Below are 12,500 nucleotides of genomic sequence, written 5' to 3'. Positions count from 1 at the left end.
TGTATCTATCTCTTTCAGAGAAATGTTCAAAATTGAAATAAAGGCGTAATGTATAGGAAGCGTGTACTTAGCAGGGTATGATGACAGTTGTTGTTAACGGTTGTCGTCTTTGGCTTTCTCGCCAGTCGTTATGTTGGAGGCCTCTGAGTTGTCAAAAGCAGCTTTAACACGATCTACTGGTGTGTTTCAGAAGCAGTTTCAGATCATGAAGAGCTGTGCAGAGAAGGAAATGAAAGCTATGAAGGAAGAAGCCAGGACTTTGCAGGTCACTTTTTTTCTTCTGGGGCGTAGGTGGGGGGGCGGGGTGGGGGGTGGGGGGGGGTGGGGGTGGGGGCATGCGTGCGTACGTGTTGTTTGTGGCGTGCGCGCGCGCGCGTATGTGTGTGTTTGTCGGTGTGACTGCATGTGAGTGCGTGTGTGTGTGTGCGCGCGCGCGTGTGTGTATGTGTGTGTGTGTGTGTGTGTGACGTCTGCATGTGAGTACGTGTGTGTGTGTGTGTGTGTGTGTGTTTGTGTGTGTGTGTTTGTGTGTGCGTGTGTGTGAGTGAATATATAGTGTCACTGAAATCTTGTTACGTCTACAGCTGACCAAGTACAAGCTGGAGAAGCGAGTAAAGGAGCTGGAAGCCAGGCTAGGTTCACAGGAAAGGTCGTCAGAGTCACAGCTCAGACAGCTGTCAGGCGTGGAGAAAAAGATGGCTGCCATCAAGGTTCACACTCATCGTTTGGAGGGGTCGCAGTCTCGTCTGGATAGGAACGGTTGGTGGGACGGTTGTGTTTGGCAGTTGTTGAGTTTGTTAAATTTGTGTTTGTTTATTACACCCCCGGTATAGGGGTGTGTATATGTTTCACTCGATGTGTTTGTGTTCGCAAGTAGATCTCAAGAATGAACGGACCGATCGTCACCAAACTTGGTGAACAGGTTCTATACATTCCTGAGACGGTCCTTACAAAAATTGGGACCAGTCAAACACACGGTGAGGGAGTTATTGGTGGATTAAAATTATACAAGGCCTGGTATAGACGGACACCCCCGTTGGTCAAAGGGAAATAACCATTCTCACTGCCACCAACTGAGAAGGTTATTTCCCTTTGACGGGGGTGTAGTTCCTATCGGAGGAATTTCTTGTTTTGTTAGTTGTGTTTGTTTGATGAATGCATGATGTTAATTCAGTTTGCGGTATGTTTGTCTGTCTGTCTGTCTGTCTGTCCTTCTGTCCTCACTCAGATCTCTGGTGTTGATGTGCCGATTGAGCTGAAATTGTGTGTTTAGCTAGCTTGTTTTGTTTGTGTCCGAGCCTTGCACATTTGAGAAACGTGCAGAAACGATTTAGAGGGCTTGGAACGGAAGGAATCGGTGGTGCGACCGTCCGGACCATGGTTAGACGTCTTCACTGTACCGCAACTACGTACTACATTAAGTCTAAAGGAGCTGAATACGTCGATCGACCGGCACATTGATACACGCTTCTGTGATAATATATAATTATGTTCATGCACACTTAGAGAGAGAGAGACTGAGAGAGAGATAGAAAGAAAGAGAGAGAGAGAGAGAGAGAGAGAGAGAGAGAGAGAGAGAGAGAGAGAGAGAGAGAGAGAGAGAGAGAGAGAGAGAGAGAGAGAGAGAGAGAGAGAGAGAGAGAGAGCCACATTCGCTATTCAAAGAGTTAAAGTCCTTGATTCAAGCCACACGGGTGATCTAATAAGATTGAATTTTACTTACCGTATGTGTCGGAAGAACAGAGAAATATTAGCCATTTTGAGTTGAATACAGAACTGTCGCCAATTCTCCTGTCACGGTATAACTTTGCAGGACCTTTCCTCAACAAACCACAGTTCGCATGTAAAGGCTTCTCAAGTTCTGTAACTTGTGAACGCACTTGTTGTAAGTAAACGATACTAACTCTTCAAAGCATTATTATTTGAGCAACATCATTCGAAGGTGTATTACATTCAGAGTAGAGATACAAACTTCTGTGTATTTTGCTTTCATGTACGTTACAGATTGACCACAGAAAGCTCAGTACTGCTGTAGACCTTAATTTGAAAGTTTGTTCATGTAGAAGGGATTGTAGATTGTATGTCTATAAAGCTTTAGAAGGGTTGTGTGTTGCCTTCAGACGCGCGTGGTTTCTTGAGCAGGAAGAAGGCTGGCACCGAGGTCGCACTTCGCTACTGCTCTTGTTATATCAGCATTATGGTCTCTGCTCCTGTCTGTGGTGTTCATTAGGTGATCAAGGCTTAAAGCCCCCCCCCCCCCCCCTCTTCGTTAACGTCAGCAGTCTTGAGTTTAAGGAATCGTGTAGATGATGTCGCGCTTAAACTTTTGAACTTAACCGATCGATCTTCGAGAATAACCTCTAACAGGCTCTGCAAGGACTGAGGCTCAGTACCTTTAAAATGAAACACATTTAAAGCCACAGTCCTTCCTGCGAAAACGGTTTGCCTTCCTGCCTCAAACCTGGCCCCGATGTCACATGGGATACGACCGTCTATTCACTTGGAAACATACCAACAACTAAAACTAACATCCTTACTGCCTCAAATCTGGCCCCGATGTCACATGGGATACGACCATCTATTCACTTGGAAACATACCAACAACTAAAACTAACATCCTTACTGCCTCAAATCTGGCCCCGATGTCACATGGGATACGACCATCTATTCACTTGGAAACATACCAACAACTAAAACTAACATCCTCACTGCTACCTATGCAGAGTGTGAATGTTTGGATGATTTGATTTCGCGGATGAAACTAGTGTCCGTTGTGACACTCTAAATTTGCACAGAAATCAGCTAGGCTTTTGATTTTTGGAAGGACGGCCCCATCCCAAGTACAAGCCTGGACAGGCGGACCTGAGACGGTGACTTGAATTGTTGATACTAGAAGAACTGTATCATTAAGTCCGAGATCTTAAGTATCATTAAGTCCGGTGGACTGGGTGGCCGAGTGGTAACGCACTTGCGCTCGGAAGCGAGAGGTTGCGAGTTTGACCCTGGGTCAGGGCGTTAGCAATTTTCTCCCCCCTTTCCTATCCTAGGTGGTGGGTTCAAGTGCTAGTCTTTCGGATGAGACGAAAAACCGAGGTCCCTTCGTGTACACTACATTGGGGTGTGCACTTTAAAGATCCCACGATTGACAAAAGGGTCTTTCCTGGCAAAATTGTATAGGCATAGATAAAAAAATGTCCACCAAAATACCCGTGTGACTTGGAATAATAGCCTCGGCCGTGAAAAGTAGGATATGCGCCGAAATGGCTGCGATCTGCTGGTCGATGTGAATGCGTGATGTATTGTGTAAAAAATTCCATCTCACACGGCATAAATAGATGATCCCTGCGCCTTGAGTCCGAGTCTGGAGATACGCGCGCGATATAAGACTTCATATATAACATATCTTACTATATCGCTCTTTGCGAATAAAGAACCCAACTTCACTCGTATTCTATACTGCTAATCACTCGTATTCTATACTGCTAATCATGCTCAGCGGACAGGGTTTCAGGTTTTGAACATTGACTGACAGGCCTTAACCCTTGCTAAGTGCTTGGCACCTGCTTCTCGTTACACGACTTAGTGGCTGAAAGACATTCGACTTTTGGGTGCATATTGACCGCATTGGGGTAGCGGGTGATTGATCGGATATTGACTTTGAGAGCTGTCTTTGCCAAGGGTCAATTAAAATCGATCAGTATGTTCCTGTGATGAATGCTGGGATTCCGTTGTGGAATTGTCTGTCCCCTTCGTTGTGTACACACCATTGACAGAGAGGAGGAGTTAAATGGACTGAGAGCGAGTGACATGGAATGTATAGCGAAGTACGGTAGAAAAGAAGCTTTTTGTGTGTGTTTATACAGAGCAGTCGAAGAGAAGGGCTTTTAGGCCAAAAAACAAGGTCTGTTTACGGTAACCCGACCGACCCTAGCTTTTAGGCCCGACCCTAATCTTTTTTTTGGATCGTCTGAAAAAACCCAAAAAACCGCATCCAAAATAGAGCTGTTTGCGCTCAAACAGCAGACGACAGAAGGGAGGTAAGCTCAAAGTACTGTTTATAGTTATGTTGGGCAAAAACAGGGATTGATGAGAAGAAATGAACTGTGAAACATCATAGAGAGGGGGGAAAAAAAAGAAAAAAAATGGAAAAAAACAAACAAACAAAAAAACCGACCTACCGACCCTATTTTTTCACCCTATGTTACCGTAAACAGACCTATTTTTTTTGGCCTTAGAGGAATGAAAACAAGGCTGAAAAAAGAAGGAAAGAGGAGAGCAGAACGCAATAGAAAAGGAAGCTACTTCAGGAGAGAGGGAGGGCAGATAAAAGGATAACGCGAAGAAGTGAAAGGGACAGAGGAGAAAAAGGAATAGAAAAGCAAGAACAAACAAATTAAACGAATACTTGCGCGAACAGGTACACACACACACGGATAGACAGACGAAAAGACACACACACACACACACACACACACACACACACACACACACACACACACACACATACACACACACACCCACACACACACATACACCAGGGCCGGACCAAATGAGTTGTAAGGGGGGGTTCCTCCTTTTTTGGGGGGGCAAATCAGCGAAGAGGCGAAGCCACAAGCGCGCGCCTGCAAAGCAGGCGCGCGAACTAGGGGGGTCCGGGGGCATGCTTCCCCGGAAAATTTTAGAAAAACGGTTAAAATCTGTGCAATCTGGTGCATTCTGGGCCTTGTTTTGAGGGTTAAGACCAGCATTGTTTTGGTGCTAAAACTAGTAAAAAAAAAACCCACTCAAAGCAAGGTACATGCTTTTTCCAGGGGTGGGGTTCCGGAACCCCTGGAACCCCCCCCTGGGTCCGGCCCTGCACACAGAGTGTAAGGTTAAGAAAATAATGGCTTCCAGACATATTTTTCTATTTTTATATCCTATTTTTACAAAATTGGAAAAAGATAACAACAGAATATCAAATAGCATCTATCTAACTATCACAGCTGAGTGCTATATTTTCATATCTAACTATCACAGCTGAGTGCTATGTTTTCATAGCGTATCACAGGTGGGTATTTGGCACAACAATAGTCATAAGGTTTCGTTTCTCGATTTACATGGAAGGTAACATAATATACAGAATGAGTACTGAAAAGCGAAACAATCTTGAAATGTATCTTCAAAAGAAGAATGTCATTACGTTTTACTTGATTTTAATGTACAGTCTCCCGTGGAAAAAGGCAATCACATGTGATCTGTTTTGATCTCTACCAGATATATCACCTAAATTAATAACTCAACTCAACTCAACTCAAATTTTATTGGCTTCAATTTTCATAGAAGAATTTGTCTTGCGCTTGGGAGAAAGTAAGAGTATAACATATTTATGTGCATATCAACAAGCAAAATCAGCTCATACAAAGTCATAGTCACGTGCATACAGTTTAACATGATGTGGGTGCGAGACAAGAAAAGACCAATGCATTTATTTTTGGAGAATAAGCAAGTAAGAAAGGCATATTGCACTAAAACTACAGCTAAGCTGAAGAAAATATTTATCAGTTTTGCTTGGTCCAAAAATCTGTATATGTCTAGACAGAGGAAACCCTTGAACTACCCTCGACTCTTATAACTCTCATATTTTCTGCAGTGTGATCATAATTTTGCATAATTATGGAAATTTGCGTATAATTTTATCAGATGGTAAGCGCCACAATGGAATTTATTATGTTTCTTTCCTGCGCGTATTATTGATACTCAACGTCAAATTCCGAACATTCAGAATAAAATCACTTCATGACATTGGTGGAAGGTTCAAGTATTGGACGCAGGTGATCATGTACACGATTGTTGCTGGGGAAAATTCAACGTCAGTCTAGATCCTTTACTTTTCTCGTGAAGTTGTGAGCGAGTTACAGAAGTTCCAAATAGTTGACCACTTGAATTTAGCCGACGATTCTTGTGACACAAAGTAACAAGTCGCGTAAGGCGAAAATACAACATTTAGTCAAGCTCAGTCGAACTCACAGAATGAAACTGAACGCACTGCATTTTTTCACAATGACCGTAGTCCGCCGCTTGTGCAAAACGGAGTGAAACTGACGAACCTGTTCAGCGCTGTAGTGGTTTCGCTGTGCTGCATAGCACGCTTTTCTGTACCTCTCTTCGTTTTAACTTTCTGAGCGTGTTTTTAATCCAAACATATCATATCTATATGTTTTTGGAATCAGGAACCGACAAGGAATAAGACGAAATTTTTAAATCGATTTCGGAAATTTAATTTTGATCATAATTTTTATATTTTTAATTTTCAGAGCTTGTTTTTTTTATCCAAATATAACATATTCATATGTTTTTGGAATCAGAAAATGACGAAGAATAAGATGAAATTGTTTTTGGATCGTTTGATAAAAAAATAATTTAAATTACAAGTTTCCGATTTTTAATGACCAAACTCACTCATTAGTTTTTAAGCCACCAAGCTGAAATGCAATACCAAACCCCGGCCTTCGTCGAAGATTGCTTTGCCAAAATTTGAATAAATTTGATTGAAAAATGAGGGTGTGACAGTGCCGCCTCAACTTTTACAAAAAGCCGGATATGACGTCATCAAAGGTATTTATTGAAAAAATGAAAAAAACGTCCGGGGATATCATTCCCAGAAACTCTTATGTATAATTTCATAAAGATCGGTTTAGTAGTTTAGTCTGAATCGCTCTACACACACACACGCACAGACAGACAGACAGACAGACAGACAGACAGACAGACAGACAGACACACACACACACACACACACACACACACACACACACACACACACACACACACACACACACACACTGTCACGATTTAGTGACATGGATCTAGAAAGTGTCACTCTGTCGGGTGCCTTTCTCGAATTGCGACAGAGAGCGCCTGTTGTTTTCTGTCAACGGCTGGGGGTTTTAGCTGACAGAGCATAGCGAACACGGGTATTTCGTGTTGCACGGATTTCACGTGGGTGATTTCTGCTGTCAGGGTAAAACTGGCGATAGCTGAACTTGGTACGTGACAAGGGGAGTCACGTGATTTTGTCAAGGTTGTCTGTGTGAGACATGTTAACTGGACACTCGAAACTCAGCGGCTAGAGAGAGCAGTCGGTGTCTTATTTTCCTACAAGTTTGATAGTCTTCAACACGTTGACTGACTGTATGTCAACGTGCCGTTCTGCTTGCACAGTAGGGCTTAAAGGAACTTCAATTAGAGACAATTTTCTCTCTGTTTACATGCTGGCTGACGGACGGGGCGTCAAAGTTTTCTTCGCTGTGCGGGGAAGGTTTTCCACCGCATAAGGATTCAGCGCAAGAGGGAGGATGGCGGTATTTCCGTTGACGAACGGGTGCCATTCAAAAGGAAGCGGATTCGCTTAAAAGAGAGAGCTACCTACATTAGGCTGTTGAGGTAATAAATCATTATTTAACGCTGTTGACGAGTCTGTGTTTGTGGAATGAAATACTCTCTGTTGTTCTTTCCAGGTTAGCGCATACTTTGCTCTTTGTGACGTTAAAATACTAATCTGTATATGGTTTTTGCGTCGTCGCGATATAACCTTCGTGGTTGAAAACGACGTTAAACATCAAATAAAGAAAGAATGGTTTTTGCAGATAGGGAGAGAAGGAAGGAAATAGCTGATTTGTTGTTGTAAAAGTTCGTTTGTGCAGGCCCACGTGCTCGATGAGATATGTAAAGTTGACATGGTTAAAGGTGGAGGTTGAGGGGTAGCGTGGCATGTTTAATGCACCGATGCTTTTTGTTGCAGCCTTTCTTCATTTCTTCATATCTTCCGTTGCTGGCTGTTTTCTACTGCCTACGTATATCTACTACGTGCTATGCTGAGCGGGATGCTGTAACCAGGTCGTCCGCGGCATTGATGTAACCTGCTAACCTGATGTACTGGTGATTTGCTGCCGCTGTCGCCGTCCTACCAGCTACAACTCTACTTTTTCTGGTAGACTACGGGAGGACCTTCAGCGACTGAGTGAGGCGCCTGATGTCTCCACTGTTCCCTGCTTCGTCGCCACGCCAGCCGGCACTACATTCGACGGTTGTGGAGACTATAGACTAATCACGGGCCGCCCACTCAGTGGCAAAAAGCTAAGTTGCACCATGTCTTTTGCACCCTTCTTACCACCAAGTCATCTGTTATATTTATGATTACACTCGAGTGGTGACGACGTGGGGTGTGAGACAAATGCATGAACTAGTACTTTAAGGTAGATCAGCAATTTTTCTTAACTATACACGGGATCAGCGTGTTATTATTATTTTCTGTACTTTAACTGGCATTTTTGTCAGTGACCACTTGTTTAACGTTTTGAACGTAAAAAGAACATCTTTTGGAGTTAAGTCTCGAGGGAGGTGGCGTGATATTACATAAACAGGCGTCTGAAACTTATAATTTTGTTGATTCTATTTATTTGTATGTCTGCGAGAGTAGATCGTGGTGTGTGTCACAAAGATGTGAGTAGCATATTTGTGAGGTGAAACCACGTCGTGTTTTTAACCTCCCTAAATAGTGAAGGGCGATGCGTAGCTGACCGGAGAGGCGTTATCACGGGTTTTGTGCGTTGCACGAGAAAACCATAGCTTGAGATGAGCTGTGTTTTGAGACATGTAGCTGGTCTGGGGTAAATAACGTCACAGCGTTTGAGATTTTCAACCGGGAAGGTTGTCGGCGCGTGTCAGACTTGTTCTGGGAACAAGTACTCTTTCAAGAGACGGGTCTCTTAAGGTAAATGATTTACTATGTTGTATATTATTGACGTTGGAATACATAGCTGGAGTGTAAAGGTTAGTGTATACAAAGTGCACCAAATATTAGGGTGAAGCTTTGAGAGAATTCTTGATGTAATTGTATCACGGTTTTTCATGGGGAATTTCTTGAACATAAATGTTACGCATTTATGTTATGTTTAAGACGGTGATGCTTTGTATGGGAGTGTTATTCATAGATTAAGTATTAGTTTGGATATTGAATGTGGACGGAATGTGAACGTAGAATGAACGAGAATGTATGAGTTGGTACATGAACGTTTGGAAGAAGAGATGGTTTTAGAGAATGTTGTATTAAGACTTGGTTAAATTCTTTAGGAGTTTCCATGAGGGTTTTCCATGGCGTGTACGAGGGAGGGACCTTACACGGAGAAGCGCGGGACGATGGTGGCGAGCAAGGGACCACATCGGCGCAGATGACTAGACGAGGGGAGTCTTCATCGATACCGGTCGTAGCTGACGACGGTTGTTTTCGCTAATGGCGGAAGGATTTCTCGGGGAGAAACGAGAAAGGTGTGAGTTGGCATCTACAGTGGAAGGTGTGTGTTGGCACCTACAGTGAGAGTTTTTGGGAATTCATTATTCTACGAGGATTCAGCGACACAGGGAAGTGAAACTGGCGACATGCAGTGAGCCGTGATTCGAACTCGTGAGTGTCTGTCGGTACCTTCTTTCGTGCGTTAATCTATATTTGAGAAAGTATCTTTATAATATGTATTTACATGCATTGAGTGAAAGCTAAAAGATTGTGTGAACTGTGTGTCGAAAAGTTGATTCGTATTGATGTATTGGAAGTGAAGAATTATGTTGTTTTTGGTTGAGGAAATAATAAGCCTGTATCCTCCCAAATTCTGTTGTTAAAGTGTTTGGTGTGAAAAGGGTAGAGACAGAGCAATAGGGCAGAACACGTACATATGAAAGTAATTTCATTTATTTCACATGCAAACCACTTTATGACAGTGTGGTTAGTTAGTTAGAAGTAACTAACCGTTTCATAATCACCTTATGTGATATATTGAAACGTGACACACATACACCACGACCCTCGTCTCGATTCCCCCTCTATGTTAAAACATTTAGTCAAAACTTGACTAAATGTAAAAATCACCAGATAGTGAAGGTAGGGAATCCTATAAGTTGCACAAGGATAAAATAAGGTGTGTGTGTGCGTGCGTGCGTGCGTGCGTGCGTGAAGACTATTCTCCCACTCCCACCTAGCCTACTGAGCGTCACGTAAAAGCAGCCTTCTTCTTCTTGTTGTCCTCCTCAAAGTATTCCTTCTTCTTGGAGGCCGTGGTGTTCTTCGGGTAATAATAATAATAATAATAGTGACAAGCTTATATAGCGCGAACCATGGGGTTCTCTCCGCGCTTAACATCAAACTGAACAGCTTAGAAAAAGCAATACATGTTTACAATAAAGAGTATCCTAGTTCATACATAAATGTCATAATGATAATGCGTTAATTATACAAACAACATCCAAAGAAAAACATACACTCACACAAGTTAAAGCTAAGTACATAGTAAGAAAAATAATATGTTAAATCACTATATCATACCACACACACATACACACCTACGCCTCTTCCTCTCCTCCCGCTCCTTTCTCTCCCTCTCTTCCCTCTCATTTCTCTCCTTCCTCTCCTTCTCATCCGCTTCCTTCTCCTCCCGCTCCTTTCTCTCCCTCTCTTCCCTCTCATTTCTCTCCTTCCTCTCCTTCTCATCCGCTTCCTTCTCCTCCCGCTCCTTTCTCTCCCTCTCCTCCCGCTCCTTTCTCTCCCTCTCTTTCCTCTCATTTCTCTCCTTCCTCTCCTTCTCATCCGCTTCCTTCTCCTCCCGCTCCTTTCTCTCCCTCTCTTCCCTCTCATTTCTCTCCTTCCTCTCCTTCTCATCCGCTTCCTTCTCCTCCCGCTCCTTTCTCTCCCTCTCTTCCCTCTCATTTCTCTCCTTCCTCTCCTTCTCCTCCTTGTCGTCCCCTGCTTTGCTGATCCTGTCCATGTAGGTCCGGCCCTTGGTCAGCGTGTTCCTGTTGTCTGGTGTGGGCTTCTTGTCGTACGTTCGGTTCTTGGGGTCCGACCCGCGGTCATCTCCATTGGAGGTGGCGTACTTGCCGCCGCCGCCCCCGCTTTCGTATTTGCTGCCGCGCCTATCTCCGACTCCGCTTTCGTATTTGCTGCCGCGTCTGTCTCCGTCCTTGCCTCCACTTTCGTATTTGCTACCGCCTTCTCTGTATGTGTTGGAGCCGCCTTTGGACCTGTCGTTGGCTTTGGTGCCGTTACTGATACTGTGGCGCGTGCCTCCTCCTCTTCCTCCTCCTACTGCGGCATCCTGGTAGCTGACGGCATCCTCCTTGTAGCTTCCTGACCCGCCTCCTTTGTAGCTCCCATTGTAGCTCCTCTCGTCATCTTTGTAGCTTCTTGCGTCTTCTTTGTAGCTTCTTGCGTCTTCTTTGTAGCTCCTTCCGTCAGATCTGTAGCTCACGGCGTCTTCTTTGTAGCTTCTTCCGTCAGATCTGTAGCTCACGGCGTCTTCTTTGTAGCTTCTTCCGTCAGATTTGTAGCTCACGGCGTCTTCTTTGTAGCTCCTTCCGTCAGATCTGTAGCTCACGGTGTCTTCTTTGTAGCTTCTTCCGTCAGATTTGTAGCTCACGGCGTCTTCTTTGTAGCTTCGGTTGTCACCAGGACCTCCCTTGTAAGCCGTGTTTCCGTTCTTTGCTTTCACAGCCCCGTTCTTGGCGCCCGCCCGGTCTCTGTGAGCCGCAGTGTCCTTGTTGTAGATGTACTTGTTCCAGGGCGTGGTGTCGGTCTTGTAGCGGTACTTGCCGGGCGAGTAGTCCGTGAGGTAAGCGTCGTAGCGGCGCGGCGAGTACTCGGTGCGGGACCGCGGCGAGTGGTGGCTGTGGTGGCTGTGGTCTTGACGCGGGGTGACGGAGCGCGCGTGCCGCGTGACCACAGCGCGTGACCTGACGCCCGTGCTGCGTGACGTCATGCTCTCCCCCTCGATGGGCGGCGGGGGCTTTACTTGCCCAGGGCGTGTCGCTTGGCTTCGATCTTGATGGTGGCGTTCTCCTCTGTCTTGGTTCGCTTCTCCTGCATGAGGTTGAATTTCTGCTCGCTGAGGTGCTTGTTGTCGGCCTCCAGCTTGGTCATGCGGATGGTGAGACGTCGTCTCTCAGCCTCCATATGCTGGATCTCCGTCTTCAGCTGCAGGGGCTCGTTTTCCAGGTGCTTGTTCTCAGTCCTGGGGGAGAAGAGGGGTTCGTTTGAGTAAAGGGCAGTCGTTGGTGGCGTACACGCACTTACAGAGAGAGAGAGAGAGAGAGAGAGAGAGAGAGAGAGAGAGAGAGAGAGAGAGAGAGAGAGAGAGAGAGAGAGAGAGAGAGAGAGAAAGAGAGAGAGAGAGACTCAGACTCAGACTCAGAACTTCAACAAAAGGATAAAGGTTTTAGGCAAAGCCTATTCTTCCAACCTGTCCTTTATACAACACATAAAGACAGACGGACATAAAAAATAAAAATTCAATCATATAGGATACAGAATTACATTGTATGGATTGCAACACAATGTGCATTTAAGGAATTAAATATAAGGAGAACTCAAAAATTACAAAATTACATTGACACAGTTAAACCTTTCATTTTGAGAATGAAGTTGCTCAAATCAGCTACACATCCGTTAACACTAGTACAAAATGTTCAACAAA

General features: G+C 44.5%; 2 protein-coding genes across 2 annotated transcripts in view; one reads left to right on the top strand and one right to left on the bottom strand.

Annotated features, from left to right (window-relative positions):
• The window catches only part of LOC138979382 (uncharacterized), a 118,433-nt gene that overhangs the window by 3,490 nt on the left and 102,443 nt on the right, over positions 1-12,500 (top strand). The window contains exons 4-5 of the mRNA XM_070352093.1: positions 191-265; positions 585-759. Of these exons, the coding sequence (XP_070208194.1) occupies positions 191-265; positions 585-759 (250 nt within the window). The remainder of the gene's footprint in view (positions 1-190; positions 266-584; positions 760-12,500) is intronic.
• Positions 4,887-12,500, bottom strand: part of LOC138979381 (uncharacterized) — a 29,774-nt gene continuing 22,160 nt past the window's right edge. Inside the window, exon 10 of the mRNA XM_070352092.1 lies at positions 4,887-5,265. The gene's annotated coding sequence lies outside the window, so the exon portion shown is untranslated. The remainder of the gene's footprint in view (positions 5,266-12,500) is intronic.

This window comes from Littorina saxatilis, linkage group LG11 (genome assembly GCF_037325665.1).
Source record: "Littorina saxatilis isolate snail1 linkage group LG11, US_GU_Lsax_2.0, whole genome shotgun sequence".
Taxonomy (NCBI): domain Eukaryota; kingdom Metazoa; phylum Mollusca; class Gastropoda; order Littorinimorpha; family Littorinidae; genus Littorina; species Littorina saxatilis.
Note: the sequence above shows the minus strand (reverse complement) of the source record. Positions and strands in the feature narration are given on the sequence as shown.